Source organism: Primulina tabacum, chromosome 1, assembly GCF_025594145.1.
Source record: "Primulina tabacum isolate GXHZ01 chromosome 1, ASM2559414v2, whole genome shotgun sequence".
Classification (NCBI taxonomy): domain Eukaryota; kingdom Viridiplantae; phylum Streptophyta; class Magnoliopsida; order Lamiales; family Gesneriaceae; genus Primulina; species Primulina tabacum.
In genome coordinates, this window is record NC_134550.1 from 57766446 (window position 1) to 57788874 (window position 22429).

General features: G+C 34.6%; 2 protein-coding genes and 1 pseudogene across 3 annotated transcripts; 2 read left to right on the plus strand and 1 right to left on the minus strand.

Annotated features, from left to right (window-relative positions):
- Positions 1-313: 313 nt before the first annotated feature.
- LOC142514522 (NADPH-dependent diflavin oxidoreductase 1-like) lies at positions 314-3997 on the plus strand (annotated as a pseudogene).
- A 1195-nt stretch (positions 3998-5192) lies between these two features.
- On the plus strand, positions 5193-10503 carry LOC142554014 (protein S-acyltransferase 8-like). Of its 2 annotated transcripts, XM_075664624.1 has the most exons (5): positions 5193-5562; positions 6737-6922; positions 8562-8867; positions 9005-9238; positions 9682-10503. In XM_075664624.1, the coding sequence occupies exons 1-5, from the start codon at positions 5524-5526 to the stop codon at positions 10156-10158; spliced, it is 1242 nt and encodes a 413-aa protein (XP_075520739.1). In that variant the 5' UTR covers positions 5193-5523; the 3' UTR covers positions 10159-10503. The 2 variants fall into 2 exon arrangements, with proteins under 2 accessions (XP_075520739.1, XP_075520746.1); XM_075664631.1 differs by lacking the exon at positions 6737-6922.
- Positions 10504-11133: 630 nt separating this feature from the next.
- LOC142554051 (cellulose synthase A catalytic subunit 2 [UDP-forming]-like) lies at positions 11134-18142 on the minus strand. Its single transcript, XM_075664668.1, has 14 exons — positions 17616-18142; positions 16949-17144; positions 16657-16880; positions 16397-16499; positions 16120-16300; positions 15147-15413; positions 14706-15051; positions 14351-14488; positions 14109-14234; positions 13801-14013; positions 13445-13718; positions 13026-13222; positions 12598-12948; positions 11134-12175 (listed from the first exon to the last, which is right to left on the minus strand). Exons 1-14 carry the CDS (start codon positions 17694-17696, stop codon positions 11594-11596), a joined length of 3279 nt encoding a protein of 1092 aa, XP_075520783.1. The 5' UTR covers positions 17697-18142; the 3' UTR covers positions 11134-11593.
- Between the last annotated feature and the right edge of the window lie 4287 nt (positions 18143-22429).

Sequence of the window (22429 nt, forward strand, 5' to 3'; positions counted from 1 at the left end):
TAGTGTATATATTTTATATATCATTGGATAAATGAGTCTCATATTTTGCAATACAATAATGTGTTTTCTTGTGTATTATGGAACAAACTTATAAATGATACAGTTTTTTTTTAATAAATACAAAATGTTGACTTGAATTTTAGCTCAATTTATTTTATTTTATCCAGTTATTGAGCTCTAGTTATCGAAAAATAAATATTTGAATTGGAGTTTGATCTTATGGGATTTTTATATTATATTATAATTATATATAATAATAATAATACATGCAAAAATCTGGTCATGTCTAACTCATTCACATCTAGAGCTATCGATGCGAGATTGGCTCGTTGAGTTGGCTCAATCGTCAGCCAAATTTAATGGGTTGGATCGGAAAAATCCCAACACATTTAAAAGCGAGTTCCATGGGCCAGCGGCCCGACCCGTTTTGCAACTCTGTCCACATCTTCCTAACTCATTAACCACAGGTAAAGGAAAATAACAAATAAAAAGAAAAACAAATCAAATTGTATAGAAATTTCACTTTGGGAAAACACATCATGGGTGAAACATAATTAATTATTTAAAGTTATTTTAGGTACTAGCGTCTATAAATGTAGTTCTAACTTAAGTTATTCAGATAAAGTGACAATAAAATAGTTCTAAAAGTGGATATGTTCTTATAAAAATTCTATTTCTATTTTTGATTTCATTATAGTGGAAATTTATAGCGGTGACAAGTACACGTGCTCTCACATCGATAGTGAACCACTATAAATCTTTTATATTCTTGTATTTATCTTTTATATTTTTTTATCGTTTTCGATAATAAAAAATAGAACTATAATTCATAACAACTGATATCAGAGCGTATGTTGAATTTGAAAGAGATGGCTAGCGAAGAAGGTTTGACACATGGTGTAATGTCATGAGGCTATTGATCTTTGGACCTGCAATCATGTTTCTCACAGTATCTCATGTATATAATTCATAGTTATATATCACTCAAAACAACAATTTCTCTCGCTTTTTCCCAGCACTCGAACTTAGTACTTTCTAGTCAAATATATATGTTCTTAAAGTGTTTGTACCAATTGAGTTAGCCATGGAGAACCCATTTATTTGACCAGGAAGTACTAGGTTCGAGGGTCGAGGAAGATGAGAGAAATCACTGCCATGAATAGGACAATACTGTGAATAATGTACATGAGATACTATGAGGGCCGCAGATCAGTATGCTCGTGAAATTACACATGAGATTGGAAATTTTGATGAGAACGATTTTGTTTTATGAAGAATGTAGATCAAGGAATGTTTGTATGATAAAAAAACTGCATCAACCGCTTGTAGGAAAAAAACCAACAAATTGTTCAGACGACAAATGGAAGCTTCTTGATAGCCATGTGTCAGGTGTTATTCGATTGACACTATCGAAGAATGTGGCTCATAATGTTGCAAATGAGAAATCGACTTCGGGTCTGATGAAGGTTCTTTTAATACGTACGATAAGCCTTCCGCAAATAATAAGGTGATTATCATGAATTTTTTTAATTTGAAGATGACTCAAGGGTCTTATGTGACAACACATCGATACGTATTTAACACAATTGTCAATCAAATATCTTCCATTGATATTAATTTTGATGATAAGATTTGTGTCTTGATACTTTTTACGTCTCTCTCAAACAGTTGGGAATCAATGCATGTTGCTGTTAGTAATTCTGTTGGTTCTGAAAAACATAAATTTAATTATGTTAAAAGATAGAATTCAGGTTCGCACAATAGATTCCTGTTGTACTTTTTCTACATCTTGTTTAATCATCAGTTGTCCATGCATACATGTTACACATGGACCACTGGACTGGCATTGGTTACAATGATAAATTGTACTTGGTGCTTTATCTAAGTGGATTGATTTTGTTTAACAACTAGTCTTTCTTTAAATTTATCTTCACGAGAATTCTTGTCTTTAGATGCAGCCGAGAGAGAGAGGAAATAAAGCTGGGATAAATACCTCTCTGTTCCCTTTGAAACTAAAGCCTTTTGTTGAGCTAAATATGGACGTGGCCTCAGCTTCTCCTAGACGTTACTTCTTTGAGGTATGCTACACCAGTTGCTTTGTATATTTTGCTATGTCAAATTATTCTGAATCGACGACAGGATTGATTGGTGTATCCTGTTATCGTGATATCTTAATCTTGCACGACTGCTTTATTATCAAGATACGTTCAGTTGTATTGTTTCTAATCTAAGGGCTTCTTTAGGTCACGAGTGTTTTTGCCAGTGCTGAACATGAGAATGAAATGCTTTAATATTTTGCCTCGACGGAAGGAAGAGATGATCTGTACCAGTACAACCACAAGGAGCGAAGGACTGTTTTAGAGGTGACAAGATATTGTTAATTTTCTGCCAGTAATCCCTGGAAAATGCAAGACATTCGATATTCACCTTCCATATTTCATATTTTTCAAGGAAAATGGCAGTGTCCTTGATTTGCAACTTTATTTCTGACATATTATATATTGGCTTTGGGAAAATATATCACTAACCATTTGCATGAAGGAAATAATTTTGTTTGTACGCATAAATTGCGATTTCTTTCTTAACGAACCAAGGAAAAATAGTTGCAGTCGTCTGTATATATTGCTATATATCAGAGATATAATGTGTAATATATTCTATGTTTTCCGATAATGTGCTCTTTGATAGGGTTCAAATGCTTCATTATTTATGTTAGAAGGACGAGGAAACGTTATCGACACTTTTCCAGTGTTAGAAGGACGAGGAAACGTTATCGACACTTTTCCAGCAAACTTCTTTCCTACCATGCATTCATACTCATTTTCACTGGTCGCTGTGATGTTGGTATTTGAGGATTTCCCTTCTGTGCAAATGCCCTTCAAATGGTTGGTAAAATTGGTTCCTACATTAATAACTAGGGCCTTCTCCATCTCTTCTTATCATTCAGCTCATCCAAATCAAGTGCACTTAACGATAAGTGTGGTGACATGGACGACCCCATACAGGAGGAAGCGTTCAGGGCTTTGCTCGTCATGGCTAGCGAGTCTTGATCCTCAGCAGTGAGTCCATTATCATATTCTGACTTCGATCTGTTATACCAAAATAACCTTGGTTTCCTGTTTATATGCTTTCACAATTGTATTTATTTGTTAACAGATGTACTAATAGCAGCGTGGTTTAAGAAAGGTTCGCTCCCTCCTCCACCACCATCCCTTCCTCTTATCCTCATTGGCCCTGGAATGGGATGTGCACCTTTTCATGGATTTGTGGAAGAAAGAGCACTTCCAAATGAATCTGACCGGATCATTTTTTTTCCTTCGGATTTAGAAACAAAGAAAATGACTCTCTATTGAGATTTTTCGATGAAACATTCACAGAACGGAGGGGTACTATCCGAGGACAAGGGTGGAGGATTCTATGCTGCGTTTTGAAGGGACCAGCCACAGAAAGTGTGTGTGCAACACAAAATCAGGGAGCAAAGCTATAGGATATGGAGTTTGCTTAGTCAAGGTGCTTCTCTATATGTTGCTGGATCGTCCCCTTTATACAATACAAGTTTGTTGCTAGGAAAGGAGAATCAGTCATCAATAGAAGTTTACTGACCTGGCCTCCGAACCGTACGTGGGATGAGTTTCTGCCCAGGAGATTCGGTAAAGTCTTCCGTTGACTAGGAAAACTTGCTTTTAGGCCTACAGGCGGCCGTCCGCCCTACAGCCGCCCGAAAAGGAACTGCAGTGATCTTGAATAGGACTCGGTATTAAGAGTATAAATGATAGCACTCTAATTGGAAGGCTTTCAAACAACCTAGCTTTTACTCGAAAGCATTAGCGAGCTCATAGCCCTCCACCCATTGTCTCCCGGAAGACAGAATTCCTTCTGATGTATTATCAGCATTTGAAGAAATCGTTTCTGCTGAAAATGGGGTTTCGAGCACTGGAAAAGGCTGGTAAGTATTATGTTGAAGCTGTGCTGTTGGAATGTTAACAGTATACGCTGACAAGCCGCAGACTTTGTGGATCAAGTTATAATCCACTATATACTCGATCTTGAATGATGCACACTTTTCTCGATCATCGTGACCCGTAAGTGTCACTTACTGTAATGATCATGCATTGTTTGTTAATTTTGGGTTGCTTTTTCTTCAGTTTATTGTGCTGCAATCATTTCGTCCATTGATCTTCTTAGCTCTCAAGAACACAGAATTTTGAACGTTGAAGCTCCTTTTTTGTGTCACACTGTGTACTAACTCATTTAACCTCTCTGTATATTTTGGTTCAACTTTTAATTTCAAAGAATTGATTTGCACGCTAAATTCCCTTCTGCTTTTGTTGTTTGAATCATTACAGCAAGCCTGTCTTCTTCAGCTTTTAAGCCTGTGCTTTAAAAAAAACAATATAGATAAATAAATATGAAATAAGGTAACCATGTCTTAAAATTCGAGAATGGAGGTTAGTTTTTAATATTGTTTTTACAACGTCACACTAAAAATGTTATTTAATTGTTAATTTTAGAAAAAATGTAATGGTGGTGACAGTTGTGCATGACCAGAGACAACCAGGCACCAATTATTGTTCACTATTATTTTGCCATTGTTCCAATATTAGAAGTTTACACCCGTGGGTGTGTGTGATATAGCACATTTCACTTGTTAAACCTTAAAATAGATCACCGGTCGAAGGGAAAATAGGTCGTTGTAATAAGAAGATTATGAGTTTAAAGTATGTTTGGAAGAACAATGGAGAAATTCGACTGTCTGCCCAATATGCATCAAATGAGTTACATTAAGAAATGATATTGTTTATCAAGATCAGTCTATGCTATATCGATAATGTTTCTCTCTCTGTTTCAATATTATTATACCATATTGGTTCCTCGCATTTTTATGAAAGTCGACATATATGTTTATATTTCAAAAGATAACATTTAACCAAATCATAGATAGAGAAATACTCTAGTATATGTTTTTTATTGTTAAAGTAACAGTAATAATTTAAATATAATGGGTTATTTTAAAATTACAATTTAATTTTTCACTAATTTTTACAATATATTTTAAGTATAATTAAATCAAATTACAATTTATAATATTATTTTTATTTAAATATAAATCAAATTAATTATAATAAAATTTCATACCAATTACACAAGTTTATATTAAAAAAAAAAAAACACTTTTTCTCCAAACATTCCCAAACTTTAAAAATAAACCCTGATTTCCAAAATTTCAAACCCGCTCTCCCACTCTCATCATCAGATCACAGAAAGCCAAGAGGATTATCAAGCCCCCACTTTTATTTCATAAATCCTGCCAAAAGGTCACGTTTTTTCAAAATTCAGCCCAATTCTGTAACTGAAAATCGCTCACTTGCGCAATTGCTTTTGGTCGTGGTTGAACGTCTCGAAAAAGGAGATGGACAATCACTGCAAGTTCCAAATCTTTGACTCCTTTCCCGCTTAGGACAGATCAGGGCGGCATAGTTTTAGCTCTATTTATTCTTTCTTCATCGCTGCTGTTTATACTGAATGGATAAGCGCATTTACGAAGTTTGGAAGGGGAATAATGTGAGATTTTTGTTTCTGCGTTTGTTTTTTGGGTACTTTATGTTTGTTCATACTTCAAAATTTCTGGGTTCTTCTTTTCTGGGATTTGAGTTATGCTTTTACTCTGGCTTATACTGTGACTGTTTTTCCCTCTTATCAGTGTAATTAGCATAAAAAATAAATAGTTCAAGTATTTTAAGTTCATTTTTGTGCTTTTTTTTTGTTCAAGTGGAAATTGATCTTGTCCAGTACTGTTAGGAAGTTGTGGACTTTATATAGTGGTTATCATGATAACTCGGGTAACTTTAGTTGAAATTAAAGGGTGTGGACTTTATCTCTGATGCTCGGGCATTTACAGCTAACTCTTGCTTTATTGAGGTATCATAGATGATTAATATGTATCATGATGATGGACATTGTCGTCTAAATTTGTATCCAAAAAAAGAATCAAGTGGAACTTGTGAGGCAACAGAGATTAATGCATCTGTTACATTTAACAGAAACGCTATCTTCTCAACTTCTTAAAATAGCGTGAGGGCTTGAATGATAAGTTTCTCGATTATCAAATATACAAGAAATGATTCAACAGAGCAATGGATAAACATGTCTTGGAATGAAGGCTATCTGAAAAATGGATTCTACAATGAATGATTCTATGTTCTCAACTACTATCATCTTTGGACTAGAAGTAATTTCTTTGAGGGATATTTCATTTTATATTGATATTGGAGAATGTGATCTCAGAATGGTTTAGGGGACACTGGTATGCATATGGTTTCCTTACTGCAGCCAATAATGTCATTATAGCCCACATGTGGGGCTCACATGCATTTCGAATCATGAAGTACTACACATCCTTACACTCGTTTTATGCTACTGACTTAAGTTTGCCACCAACATGATAAAATAAAGTGTGAAGTGTCCCTTGCACAGGGAATAAGAGCTAAAAATTGGCCATGCGTGTGTCTGGTGTATGCCTGCACTTGTGCATCTATGGAGTTACAGAATATTAAAACTAAGGGTATGAAGTGAGAACTTGTATCCACTGTGGTTAGATATTTTTCTTCATTAAACAGTCAAAATGGGTTAAATTGTGGAAACTAAACACTATAAATGTCATAACTTCTCATAAATAATTTGGTACTGCTTTGCATTTTATAAATTTAATAACATCTTCACAATCCACCTCTTGCAGATCTTTTTCCTTGGTGGGAGATTGATATTTGGCCCTGATGCGAGGTCATTGCTTGTCACCCTATTGTTAATAATCGGCCCAGTTGCTGTCTTTTGTGTTTTTGTTGCAAGACATCTTCGCCACGAGTTTTCCTCGTATAATGCAGGATATGCTATTATGATTGTCGCTATAGTCTTCACAATTCATGTTAGTGCGAAAACTCTTTTACTCTTAGATGCTTTTTGAACTAACATGGCATGCTTTGAATTTTTGGCTGGTGTGCGCTTTCCCCTGCCTTTTGTATGATTGCAATCATAGTTGTTCTAAACGGCAAGGATGTGTGGACATTTGACTGGGTGATCCTAGTATTTTTCTTCTGGCCATATTTTCTAAACTTCCTACAGACTATATTATATTTCATTAGGTAAAGCATAGTTCGCACCTGAGGGAGCTGGCATACTACCATGCATGGTTGATGCCAAAGAAGGCTGGTGGTGAGGGTCATGTATGCTATAAGTACTGTTTGTTGTGGACATAACATCAGCATGGATCATTCAATCAACAATCAACCCACACACATCATCAATTTTCGTATCTCATGTTCAAGGTTCAAAAATTCATTAGGCGCTGACTAGGCGCCCGCATAGGCGTCGCTAGATGTGATAAAAAAAATAAGGGAAATTTTAGAAATTTTAGTTACTAGGGCTCCAATCGTTCGGATCTCCTCCAATCTCATCATTCCTAGAATCTTTGCTATTCTCTTGAAGAACGTCGAAATCTTGGAAATTCCTTCTAAGAGGTACAACTGTTCTTACCCAGACTACCAACCTAAGACCGCCTAGGCTGGTCGACTAGCACTTTTTCTGTGCGGTGCCGCTGCCTAGGCTGCAATTTAGAACATTGCTTATGTTACACATCCATATCCTTTCACCATCCCATCCTGTCCCACCAGGATAGCGGTGCCATATAGTAAGCAATGACCATCATAGTAATTTTTTGGGCCCCTATGGTATGTCAATGTGTGAAATTATTTAAATTTCCAGTATCCCAACAGAGACATGCTAATATACCTTCTCACCAATTATGTTGCGGCTGCATCTTCTCATGTATGTCATGCCATTTTTCCCAAGTACTTACTCCATTGCTCATTGGCATGAAAATTTCTCCTTATTTGAAATTACATATAACTGCTGTCATAACACACACACACACATACAAAAGAAAGGGACCCTTTTTGATCTCGTGGTGAAGCTTGTTATAAAATCAATCTACACTCTCTTCTCTTCATTTGATCGTCTGAATATATATATATATATATAAACTCTTCCAATTTCCCACTTTAATTTTGCATATTAGTATTTTTTTCTCAATATTTTATTTGTTATTCAACAACTCTTTTATTACTATTATAGTCCAATTTTTTATTATAAAATCCATCTGTCTTTTTAAGTTTTACAAGATTATAATATATTATATCCACTATTTCACATACGCAAATTATGTGCATCTATTACTAGCTTAAATTAAATGCCAACCTATGCTTGCTCAACCGTGATTATTAAGTGATTTACTGGACAAAATGCTTGTTGTTATGTTGTAATTGCGTGTGAATTGCTAATTGGCTCCAGCTATATCTTATGCAATGATTTCATTACCCTTAGATTTTTTATATTCGTATTATCCGTCCTCTTTATTCCATTATGCACTCCACTTACCTTTATTCACTGATCTTTTCACCCTGCTCTATATAATGTTATCAAGATATGAATGCATTTTTCTTGATGCATGGTTTATGTTAATCCAAGTTTTTATTGGTTTATAATGAGATTTTAACTAATTTTGACAGGTGTTGGTGCTTCTTCTCCTCACTTCAGCTCGGGATCCAGGTATCGTACCGCGTAATTCACATCCACCTGAAGAAGAATTTTGTTATGACAATTCAGCATCAGTGGAGATTGGTGGGCGGCAGACACCAAGCCTCCAGTTTCCTCGAACTAAAGAAGTGATGGTTAATGGACTTCCTGTCAGAGTTAAATATTGTGATACTTGCATGCTCTATCGTCCTCCTCGTTGCTCACATTGCTCCATTTGCAACAATTGTGTGGAGCGTTTTGATCACCACTGCCCTTGGGTGGGCCAGTGCATAGGATTGGTATGAGAATTCATCTTGAGACTGTTAACATTTGGATTCTCCCTGCTTTTCCTTTATAGATGTGTTATGTCTTTTTCTTTTTTTTACTGTATTTTACTTTATTGCCCTAACTGGCTCTTCAATTCTTCAATGTGCAGCGGAACTACCGGTTTTTCTTTTGTTTTGTCTCTTCTGCTGCCCTTCTTTGTATCTACGTGTTTGCGATGTCTGCTTTGTACATCAAGGTTCTGATGGATGATTATCATGGGACTGTATGGAAAGCGATGAAAGAATCTCCGGCGTCTGTAGTTCTGATGTCATATTGTTTTATTTCCTTGTGGTTTGTTGGTGGACTTACCGGGTTTCACCTTTATCTAATAGGCACAAATCAGGTTGGATTTATAGTTTTATCTATTTGTCCTTTTTATTTAACTCTTTTTTTTGTTTTTGTTGCCTGTTGTTTGGTTGGTGGTTAGATTTTGGTTTTGATTATTCAAGAAACTGTAGAAAGAGCTGATGTAGTTTGTGCTCTGAAAAATTTGTGCTATTTGCTTATCAGAATTTATTAACGCCCTTGATATAGTAGTCACATTCCAAAGTTCAGTCAAAAGTTCGTTAAGGATAACACTGCATTGAGATAGAGCAATGGAATTAAATTGATGTAAAATGAAAATTTCTACCTTATCTGACTTTTTCCCTATTAAATTATTGCAACTCTCTGGTGGTTTTGGCTGTTGTGAATCATTATTGTATCATCTGTGATATTTCCATGATATAGTTCTTTCACCCGGTTGCGATTAATTCAAATTCTCTTTGTTGATATATGTTTCTGCAGACAACCTACGAAAATTTCCGCTATAGAGCTGATAACAGAATCAATGTTTATGATCGCGGTTGTTTGAATAACTTTTTGGAAGTATTTTGTACGAAGGTAAAACCTTCAAAAAACAACTTCCTAGCATTTGCACAAGAGGAGCCACAAAGGCCTCCTCTGCCTACCACCCGGGATGCTGAACCTCTTGATACTGGTGAGGACCGACGCACGAAAGTGGAAGATGATCTAGATATCGGTGGAGATCTTTTGAAGATCTCGCAGCGTCACAACATTGAAGATATTGAAGCAGATATTCGTAGCAGAGGAAGTGATGTTCCCCATCATAATTCCTCTGAAGGCGATTCTGTTTTTGGATCCGATAGGCGAGTCCCCACCATGCAATCAGATGTGAGACACTCAAGTTGGGGAAGACGAAGTGGAAGCTGGGAGATTGGATCGGAAGGAACATATGTTACTCCAAAAGAAGCATATCAATGAGCACATATAAAAACAGTTAATGAGATTCATACTTCGGAAGAGGTAACATTCCCAGATGCTCGATTCTTGTGTCGCTTTTGGACTTTGGAGGAAATATGCCTTGTGTTAGCTATTCAATCTTAGGCAAGCATATTGAGGATACTTTTGGTCCTCTGATCTCAATCTAATATTTTTATTATTTATGTAGCTTGAGGGGAAATAGCTTTTTTCTATCTTTTCCTGCATCTCTTAACATGCTTATTATTGATTTGTTGTGTGATCGTGTTCTCTTGAATTGGTATTCTTTGTGTAATTAACCTCGGAGGTCAATTATTGATTTTATTATTTATTTTGTTTCTTGTTGTATGCTATATTTTATATTTAAAACTCTCCATTATGTATGATTTTGCGAAGAGCATAAAAAATATCACGGTTTGCAAAAGAGAGAAATTGATACAGATGCAAAAAAGGCTATCCACTTTTCTTTTCTTTTCTATTTTGATTTGAAGATTATTATAATACAGTTTTTTGTGTTACAATCTATAAAATTTTAAAGACCTAACAAATAATAATTAATTACTCGACTGTTCCAACTATGATTGGTGTAGTGATATTTTTAGCATAATATGCCGGCAGCGTTGGCCCTTGGACTAGGAGGGACATTTTACAGTTTTCTCTAGCAAATATTGTCCCAATCCTCTAGGGACTTTTATGGAATCTCCTCTATCAAATAAAAGATTGAAAGACTATTTATCCAAATATATTTTGAAAGTTACAAATCATGTTGCGTAACTTAAAAAACAAAGGCACATTTAATGTGTGTGTGTATCTATATATATATATATATATATGTATATATATATATATAAGCAAGTCAACAAATTTGAAATTCATTATATCAAATCCATAAATCTAAACACAACCTTAAACTTCTCTGTCTAATTTTCTAAGTACAAGGTTAATATGAGAGTAATATACTAATCTCAAGGATACAAATTCAAAGAGAACATTGCACAAGCCTTGTTTTTATTACAAAAAACAGTGGGTACATCTACAATTGGTAATACTGCACAAAATAAAGGCCAGAATCAAATATCCAAGTTCACAGAGAAAGATACAAAACAAGCCCTCGAGTCTAAAACAAGAAGAAAAAGGTTCTTGTATGAGTACCCTTCGCAAGAAGGTGATATAATTTATGGGAAAAAACTTAACTTTATTTTCTTTTAGAATCACAGAACATAATTTATCCAAAGAATTGATGAAAACAAATATAAATGTGCGCATCCCAATCTTTTTTATCTACACACAGATCGCCCCATACCTTCTTCAGATAAAATATTTCCACTTCATGTCCATCAAAGATTGGGGATCTTTCCCTAGAAATTCTTCTGTTTTCTGCAGTTACCATGAAACTTTCTGCATATAAACTCATAAAGGCTGGTATGTTTTGACATCTTTAATCACAATTCAACCCGCAGACTTCAAGTATTATACCGTCTCTTGACAAAAACGGGTTGATTCGTACCCACAACAATGAGAATATAGAAGCAAGAAGGATAGACCACACCACAATGATGGTGGGAATCCTGTTTTGTCTTCCCATGAAACCTTTGAGGAAAGGGTATAAATGGAGAATGACCCAAATTGCGAAAAACAAACGGCCAAATAAAGGACCCCATGATTCGTACCCATTGCTTATGGCATCCGATATGCCAACTATAACTCCAATGATGTTGATGATCATTAGCGTCAATGGAGGGATCAACAATGAGGTCCATTTGAAAAGATAGAGATCAGAAAATTCTCCATCATCTGCAGCTTTGGAAGTAACAGTGAAATTTGTATTCACACCAGCCAAGACCTTAAGGAGACCTTGGATCAGAGCAAAGAAGTGAGCTGAGACGCCTCCAATTACCCAAAATTGCTCGTTTCTCCACATGTCATCTATCCCAACACGTCCCCACTGTATTTCTAAGATACTCGTTGCAGCAATTGATATAAAGAGAGCCATGAAAAGTATACTGGCATAATTGCTTATCTGTAGATTAACAAGAAATATATCAACAACAGTGCCATTAAAGGTAATAAGGAAGTTTCTTCTTGGGTGTACTACTGTTAGAAATCAAAGAACATATTACAAAATTTAATTGATAATATTAAGATTATGATTCATCTTTAATATGATTAATCCACTTTTTACCACATATATCCAATATTTTCACTTATATAAGGAGATGATTATTGCAACCTACTAAAAAAGATATAATAGAATTCTAGCCCTCTAGGCATTGTGCTGTGGAGACAAGGTAGTTAAGGCCGAACCACGTAAATTATGTTTTGTGTTGCATGCTTGCCTTCATTTTTAGTATTAATCCCGCATTGCATCCATAATGAGCAGGAAGAAATTTAAAATAGCATGCAAAGTTTACTTGACTTGCTCAATTCTGGAACAGAGCTTACCTCAGGGACAATGAATTTTCCTGTAAGGAGACAGACTGCTGGCAAGGTACAATAAGCAATCAAGGGAATAGAAGTCAATGGATAGATGATCGAGTTTATGTAAGAAAATCTCTCTAGTGGCTTCAGACCACACCCATACCCATACCAAATCGGGCAATGCCTACTCAAGAAAATCTCAACTGATCCCAAGGCCCATCGAAGAACTTGGTGCAAACGATCAGAAAGATTGATCGGGGCTGACCCTTTAAACGCGGGCCTTTTGGGTATGCAATAAACAGATCGCCAGCCATGACAATGCATCTTAAAACCGGTTAAGATATCTTCAGTAACAGAACCATAAATCCATCCAATCTAGAAGAATAGAGGTGTGAGAACATATAAATCAAGAAAATGTCGTGAAGAAAATTGTATTTGCAGAGAAAACATACATCTCTTCCCCATTCAGTTTTATCTTCATAACCACAACTAATGACATGAATAGCTTCCTTTAAGAGCGATGCCGAACTTGCTCCGGCAGGAACACCGCCATCTTCTAGAAGTGTTGAAGCAATGAACACCGGCGACTGTCCAAATTTTTTTTCAAACTTTATTTGGGGCATGAGGGATGATTTTTCGCTGTCAACTCCTGCCAAAAAAAAGGGGAAATAAAAGCATTAATCGGATTCTTGAAAAAGGGTATTGATGACTCTTTTGACATTTTTTATAGGATCGAGCTCTGTCCTGTAACTAATGTTAATTGTGCAACTCAAGTTAATTAAATTATACGTCAACCCCAACACCAAGTTTTGATCAATGCAGCCACATAGAACAACAAGAGCAATTATTGCAACCTGATATATCCACTCACCTTCGATTCCTTCCTCGATATTTTCTAGAGCATGAATCTGTGTCGAAGCTTCCCTAACCTTGGTATTTTTCTTCTTATCCTTCAACGTCTTTTTCTTGTTCTTCTTTCTCGATCCAAAACAGCAGCAAAACCATTTTGGCCAACAATTGCATGTCTTACCAGGGGGCTTAGCCTTCTTGGGGGCGTCGTATCCATAAAGTGCTTGCCTCCTGAAGACACATCCAGTTCCAACATATATCGGACCTTGGATCCCATCAAGTCCTTTCATATTTATCTGAAATCATGAGAACATTAGCTTCCTGAAGATAAAACTTATGAAAGGATTGACCAATATTCACAAAAGGAGTCACACATACATCGAAAAAGACAACATTACGATTTGAATATCGATCATGCTTATCAATTCCATCAAATCTTTGAGGAAATTGCACGTAACATATTTTCTTTCCAGACTGAGGATCCATCATGAAACACATAGCTTCCCTAAGAGCTTTGCTGTTATTTATATAGTGATCACAATCAACATTGAGTAGGAAAGGTGCATTAGAGATGACAGCCGACACCCTTATCTGGAATCACAATAAAAGGGAAAAACAAAGAGAGAATAAGATAGCTCAATATGTTAAAAATTAATCTCAAGAGAGAAATGACAAGATTGAATTACCAAAGAATTCATAGCACCGGCTTTTTTGTGATGCTCAAAACCCGGCCTCTTCTCACGAGAAACATATATAAGCCTAGGTAACTCATTCCCTTCAATATCTCGCACACCATTTTGACCAAGGAACACCTAAAATGAAAAAAAAAAGAAAAAGAAAAGAAAAGAAGCATTTATTAGTAAATAGTATGTTGCTGTCTCTTCATCAAACATGTAGGACAACATCGAGCATGAATTTTTAATTATACCTGTATCATTCCTGGATGGTCTCGAACATTATTTCCCGGCCATGGAGTTCCGTCCTGCATGGTCCAACCATCCTCAGGAACCTTCTGCGCTGTGGCAACCAATCCATTTATTCGAACTTTGAACTCTTCGTATTCTCTCTGTGTGAAAGCAGTCACAGCAGACAAGTTGCAGCCATTAAAGTTGCACCAAAACAGAACTTACTCAATTTCTTGGTACTCGAGTAATAAAACCAAAACTGGGTATTTTTACTGAATGGAATACAAGCATCTTCTTCTACATTTCACAAAGAAAATATGCCTACTAAGAGAAAAAAACAGAAAATTCTCAAACAGCTACAGTGAAAAAGTAGGATACCTTCATTGCACGGCGTTCTCTCACAAATGTTGGCTCGACCTTGTCTTTCAAATAGTCGACCTTTTGAACAAAATACCATTCAGGAGCCCGAGGCTCTATGCTATATTTCTTGCAGAATGGGACCCATTTTCGGGCAAACTCAGATGTTTCAGACAGAGCTTCAAAAGTAAGCATTGCAGCACCATCGTCCGAGACATAGCATGCAACCTTGTCAATTGGATAATCCACAGCAAGTATAGAAAGAACTGTGTTTGCCGTAATAAGTGGCGGCTCTTTCATTGGATCCACCGTACTCACGTATATGTCCACAGGAGCTAGCTCTGAGGGCTTTCCTTCTTTCTCGTACCTAATAAAAGTTTTCAATCCACATGAATTTATAAATAAAAACAAACTGAAATGGACCAGATAGTGGATGAAGGAAATATAAAGATAGGTATATACCTCAGCGAGAGCCTATCCAAGTAGGTTTCTCGCTCAATGGGATACCATTTTGGAAGCTGGTCAAATATCCACGATACAGCGAACCATATCTCACAGATAATGGATGTTAACCATAATCCATATGCATCATTCACAGGGTGAAGAATTCTATAATGGAAGAACAACCCAAGAATCGCCAACCGTATTACAATGATTATTCGGTAAGGGCTAATCTTGCTTGAAGAAATCGGTAACTTCCTGGAAAGTGGCTGCCTGCCTTCATCCATCCTGAAAATCATATCATAATGAAGTTTTAAAAAGAGAGATATCAAGGATGACAAACGCATTCAAAATCCTCTTCGGGGTAAGCACTTCGACCGTTATACCAAGTTCTAACCTTCTAAAGAGTTTGTTTCCAACATTATTACAACTTTAAACTTTTATCCATTAAGGTTGCATTCGGAATGATGGATCTCAAATTCATAGATTTTAGTTTCAAGTTCACTCAAAAAAGGAAGAATTTGAAATTTATTGTATTTTGTGTAACTAGTATGTGAATATAAAAGACGTAGATTTAAGATTTCATCCATTGTTTCATTGTACCAATAAAACTATAATCGAAATTCGTGAATTTCAAATCCATCCATCCAAATGTAACCTAAAACTTTATCCATTTTCTGCCAATGGAGGATGTAGTAGAACTTTGAGTTCAAAATATTGGCCTTGTTATCCATAGGGTGACAAAGCAGGAAAGGGGTATGAAAAATCACCGTCTCCAGAGGAAAAAAAATGAAACTGTGTACACCAACGATAGTTTCTTGAATTAAACCTTGTTATTAAATTCCAACCACGAAAACAAGAGTAGTTACTAAACAAGTCAACCACTCGTTAATATTTTTTTAAAAACTTGAATCGATTGAAAAATCACAATACAACCCAGACCACCGACACTTCTATACCGAACATAAATGAAAATCAAAGCGAGTGGACCTACTTGGGTAAATCAGGATCATCCAGCTCATCTCCATTAACACCACCTTCATCTCCTTGATGCTTAACCACTTGAAGCTTATCATTTTGCTTTCTCTTCCATTCTTCCATTCTATCTTTCCAGGCAATGGTACCATAACCGTATACGGCTAAGTCTTTCTTCGGATCCATCGGCCGTGGTGGCACTGAAATGTCAGTAGGCAAATAACATTTGTAACCCAGAAAAAAGATTTTTAAAGAAAAATATTAAATATTTTAAACCAAATTCTAGGGTAACTCACAAGTCATGGAGGAATCGGTGAACGGAGCCGGATGTATTCGCTTTCCACGGCTCATAAATGGTGGGATAATAAGAGCATGCTTGTCGGCAGAAATCGTATCATCCTTCAAAAAGACACGAGACTTTAGTTAACTTTAAAATCAAAACACTTGTACATTTACAAGAAACATCAAGATTCCGGGTTTGAGAAATTTTCGAATTAAAACCCAAATTTATACTCAAGAAACAAACAGATGAAGGAAAAATGGACGCCCAACCAACCTCTTGACCATACGTGAGAAGAGGGATATCTGAGTTAAGATTTGAATGGTCCACTTCCGACGGAATGGTGATCCCAGAAGCACTCCGGCCAATATTATGGCGAGCAAAGTGGCCAGCTTCAGAAAAGTGCAAAGGGGCTCTCCTGTCATCGCTGATATAGTCAAACTCGTTCTCCAAATCATCAAATTCATCTTCATCTTCGTCTCCATCAACTCTAGGACTCCCTGAAAAGTTAAGTAGGCCGGTAATTTAAAGCAGACAAAAAGCTGAGAAAATTTCAGGCACTAGTTACCTTTAATGCGTTTGTATCTGATTTTGCACTGAGGACAAGCTTGATTACCCTCCCTTCTTTCGTATTCATAGCAAGATCTACAAACAGGGAATGCACATTCATTGCAGGCAACGAAGGGCTCCCCATCTACGGTGAATTCAATCTCATCCCCACAAATCTGGCAATTTTGACCGCTCAACTCTTTTACAGAAGTCACCTGAAATTGCAAAAATGAATCTTTGAAGGTGTGAACAAGCTATCAAATCAAGAGAACACAAGATTTCTACAATCAATGAGACTGATTTTGGAGTAAAGAGAAGTGGAAATGCAGGAAAATGTAAAATTATTAAAGAATGCAACTAGAATTTTGACCGGCTCTGAAATCTAGAAAAGTTAAAAAGGAGGTAAAAGAAGCTAATTCAGGAAAAGTCATTCACATGACGCATAAATCGTGGTTTGACGCAGAAGGGCAAATTGTACAAACATGATTGTGTTAAGAAGATGGTAAATCTGAGCATCCAGAACAAAATGCAATGGACGCTAAAAACTTTTTTGAAAAAGAATACCAAATCGCATAAAACCTTAAAAATTAACCATGTTTATCGTAAAAACAGTGATTCCGAGTACAATCCATTTGAGAGATGAACCCACGAAACAACATGATGATGAAATCTTTTCAAACACTCACTCTTCCAACATCATCGGCATTGATGACCACAAATTCATTCCTGTTGTGTGAACCAGCAACAAGCCTGCCTTTAGTATCCATCCCAAAAGGAAAGAACGCCTAAAAAACCTGAGCCTCCTCTCTCTCCCTCTCCACTCAAACACAAACACGAAAGATTACAAGTAAAAATGAAAATCAAACAACCCCATTTGCACCTCTTCGAAGAAAGAAAGAAATAAATGCAAAGGGCCTCTGATTTTTCCTCTCCTCTTAAACACGCAGCCCCTTCACATTAAACAATCAACTGAAAATGATACGCTAACAGACATTAAAGAAAACAAAATAATATCACATTTGGAGATGAAAACTGGTTTTTTTAATCACAATGACTTCTTTAGTTTTTGGGAGTGGTTGTGTAGTCTCCCCTTTGATTCTTTTCTTGAGGGTAACCCCCTGTTTATGAAAAGGGTCCCTCTAAATACCCTCTATCTTTCCTACTCTCTCTAACTTTTGTTGAGTGGTGAGCTGGGGAAGCTGTGGTGCGTAGATCACAGAATCGGTTACCACGGGGTTTGAAGACCCCGATTGACGAAGACAAAAATGGTACGTAAATTTGTTTGTTTCGACATGTAATTTCAGGAAGAAAAAAAAAGGCGTTGAATCAAGGAACTGGGTTTTATGAAATATAGGTACAACTGTAAAAACTTTTATTACAATTTACAAGGGGAGATAGAGGGATGTTTATTAATGGAGTTTCTAAAAATATTCAACTTTTATTACAATTTACCAAAATTTATAAATGGAGTTTCAAAAATAATAATAAATGGGGTTTATTCAAAATATATATTATAAATAAGATTTTCAAGTAATTTTGATAATGTGAACTTGTCACTAATAATCATGTTTCTTTCATTTTTCTATTATTTTTCTTCAACATCTTTCTATTTTATCTCAAAACTCATTAGTTTTTTCTCTCTTAATTAAATTTTTTTAAAAAAATATGACTTTATTCGAATTAAATTATGTGAACACGCGTGTATATATATATATATATATATATATATATATATAAAGAAGAAAAGAAAAAATACATCACTAAATTGACCAATCAATATAAAAAAATATGAACCAACAAATAACATGAGATTGATTGTTAGTTACCAGAACAAAAAGCTATGATCGGAGGTAATTGTATATTCTAAAATTTGCAAATGTTATCATAATTCAAATATCATGTTTCAAATCATTATTCCATATAGAACTAACCATAATTTCATCCCAACAATTTTACCACTTACCTAATAAAAAAGCAAATATGAGATCTAAATTATTATTCTACAAAATGGGTAAACTTGTATTACTTCAAACAATATTTTAATCAGTGGAAAAAATCAGTGATTTATTTATATTTTTCAAAATCATTATAAATAAAAAAAATAATTGACCTAAGATGAATAAATTTAAAAAATAATAAATCAAGTAAACGATTCTCATTTGCATTTATTTTACATTTTTACCTCCACTGCGGTATTTAGCAGTGGACCCAAATGTATAGTACAGACAGTTGTTAATACATAAATTTTTTTTAAAATGTACCACATGGTGTATACACAAATATAGAGTAGGAATATTTTTAATATATATATGGTCGGAATATGTAATGCACGAAATTCATATTTTTCAAATAAAGAAACATACTGTAATTTTAATTCTCCTTTGAGTATAAATTGGTATTTTGGCGAGAAGAATCAGATTATTTTTCGTTGCTTTTGCCTTTCAATCGGTTAATGAGATCCTACCTATGGTACTGACCTCACTTTCATTTCAACGGGTAAGATCTCGCCACACATATAATTTCAAAAAAAAAAGTGGGTCCTATATATGTATGGGCAAATCTTGACCATCCATCCTATCATGGGACAATGCTCACATGGGTAGGATAAAATAAACCCTCTCAATCGAGGTGGTTTAATGTAAACTTTAAAGAGCCGATACATTTATGGAAAAATCTGTCTCGGTTTCACATTTATGTTCACCTGTTTTTTTTATTAAAATCATTTTCATTATATATTCAGTAAATAATGAACGACAATTTATCGATAAACAACGAAATCACACGCAAATATACAAAATGTATACGGTTCCGAAAACTATGTTGAGCTAACTCATTCATCACTTAGTTATCATTATATTTTGCTTAGCTATCGGTTCAGCGGGAGAGAAAGTAGCTTGTTCTTCTATGACTATTGAATAGAAAATTTTCATATTAAATTTATTTCTCAAAATATATTCTTTTTTGTTGATATGATTTTTACTTGTGATTTTGTCTTTCTAGATAATGATGTTAAGATTTTATTGTGATATGATATCTTTGTTTAAATAGAGTTTTTATCTAACAAAACTCTTACTTTCCATATTGTGTAGGTTTCCTTGTTGATAAACCCTAAGACTATAAATTAGAAATTTTCCTGATGCCAAGGTGTGGAATTACGTGAGTGTTTACAAAGGAGACATGTAGAGGAGTTTTTCGTTGTGATGTTTCACGTGTGTTCGTGACCGGTCGTTCCTTTTGGTGTTTAAATTCTATTACTCTCGAGTGTTTCGTTTTTTTACTATTCGCTTGAAAGTTTTCGTGGATGCATATCGTGTGCGCACTTAATTTGCACGTCGTGGATTTCAGAGAAAAACATTCTACAAGGATGTTGTTTTGAAGAGTGTTGTTGCACGTGCTGCCATAATTGTTGGAGACATTTCAGACAGAACGTGTGCAAGTGTTGACTGAAGATCGGTTTTTGCTACTTCAAGTTTTTTACATCACTTTTTTGCTTTCATATTTATGTTTTCGTATTCCTGGTTGTTTTAGAAAGCTATTTATTCTCTCAACGTGTTGAGAAAATTGATTTTCATTAAGATCACTAGTGATTAGTTTTTTGTAAACGTAACCGTTGTTTTCTGGTGATTATTTTTGTCATGAGACAAATTTAATCTCGTCCATCTATTTATTTAAACCCAATTTGTGTTACAAATTTTAATATTTCTCTGCATATTGTCTTAAATGTTGTAACATTTAGCACAACAACACTTAATTCTGATAAATACAAATTTACAATATTACAGTACTGGTATTATATAAACTCATATCTCTCAAACAATATCCCTGACATCTATGATCATTTGTATAGCATCGGTTTCAATTATAACTCTTTATCACACTATGCTGATAACTTTCTTCAACCTTTCTCTAACTGCATGCAATATTCTACGGTTCTCACACATAAAGCTCCCTGGAAATTCCAGGCTTCTGCAGATATCAGATAACGATTGTTATCACGTCCGGAAATGGTTAAATGATTGTGACTTTTACTCTCTTTTTTGGCGCTTTCATGTACATATTTGTGTATATTTGATGTATAATATTTTTAATAAATACAATTTCGGCTCTTCAGATTAGAGCGACATCCGATGAATGAAATTATAAATTTTCGACAATCATAAAATAAAATGATGATGTGAGGCTTAATTAGTATTTATATCACAAACCCCTGATTGTAATAAGTTCAATATTTTCTGAGAAATATAATATTATCAGTAAGTAGAATGCAAATCTTGCCATTAATCAGAAACAAAGAAAATCAATTTAAATTTTAATTATTTCAAAAAAAATTGCACTAAAATAAAATAATAGTTATCTAATCTAAACTGACATTTATTTGCATAGTAATTTATTAATTTTTATTGAATATATATTTCAAATCATTTTTGTGATTTATTTGAATAATTAAATATTTTCTTCCCAATTTTTTTTAAAATAAATATATATTTTGGCATGGGTTTAACGACTCACTTGTGCATACACGAGTACAAACCCCCTAAGGACCAATATCATCATACGTTCATATATTACTATATCTATCAATAAGGTGACATGACATCCATCTATTTGATGTGATGAAGAATATCTAAATTTTACATCCAATAAGTGAGTACTGTAACTTCGTTTGTGAGCACGTACGTAGACATGTTGAATGTGAAGCATAAATATATATATATATATATATATAGTTTTTCTAAATGAAAAAATCTATATTTATTAATATTTATTGAAAAATGTTTCGAACTTTATATATTTGAGTTGAATTATATGTAAACTAGTTATATTTTCAGAATTCGAAGCTGCGAAACTACAAGGAAAATATTTCCATTAAAATAATTAATACACGCATTTAGTTGCGTATGTGTACATGAATGCTCGGACACATGTCCAGACTTTTTTAATATAATTATAATTATATAATGTCATGATTTAATTAGTTGTTCTGACATTAATGTTTTAAAGTTTGGGATGAGACTTTGAATTTAACATCCAATTATATATACCTAACTCACTCACCAACTCAATACATGTAATAATAATAATAATAATAATAATAATAATAATAATAATAATAATTTAATTTTCTGCTTCTGTTTATTTATTCTTTATTTAATATAAAACAATTTTTTTTATTTTTCTATTCTCTTTATTTATTCGTGAAGTAAGTGCGACAATTCTCTAACTAAACAAAGCGAGTGGTCCCTTTTCGATGTTTCTTCCTCTGCCGCTCTGTTAATTTATTGTTACCAAATTTATCGTGCTGTTACTACGTTGATTGTAATTAAAAATAGAATATATTATAAATCTAATCAAATCAGATAAATTAAAATTACCAGTTCTTCCAGAAAATAATTTGGTCGAGCTTCGATAATATTGGAAATAATAGAAATAAATTTGTTCTGTTCAAAAAATGGAAAGAAAAGTTTAATAGTCTTAGTCTATATTTAAAATAAACAATTAG

Coding starts and splice junctions, on each gene's coding strand:
- LOC142554051 (XM_075664668.1), bottom strand. CDS start 17,696: ATGGATACTAAAGGCAGGCTTGTTGCTGGTTCACACAACAGGAATGAA. Junction 14,235..14,350: donor ACCATCCAGGAATGATACAG/GTATAATTAAAA, acceptor TTTTCATTTTAG/GTGTTCCTTGGTCAAAATGG. Junction 13,223..13,444: donor TATCGAGGAAGGAATCGAAG/GTGAGTGGATAT, acceptor TTTTTTTGGCAG/GAGTTGACAGCGAAAAATCA.
- LOC142554014 (XM_075664624.1), top strand. CDS start 5,524: ATGGATAAGCGCATTTACGAAGTTTGGAAGGGGAATAAT. Junction 6,923..8,561: donor CTATAGTCTTCACAATTCAT/GTTAGTGCGAAA, acceptor TAATTTTGACAG/GTGTTGGTGCTTCTTCTCCT. Junction 8,868..9,004: donor TGGGCCAGTGCATAGGATTG/GTATGAGAATTC, acceptor TTCAATGTGCAG/CGGAACTACCGGTTTTTCTT.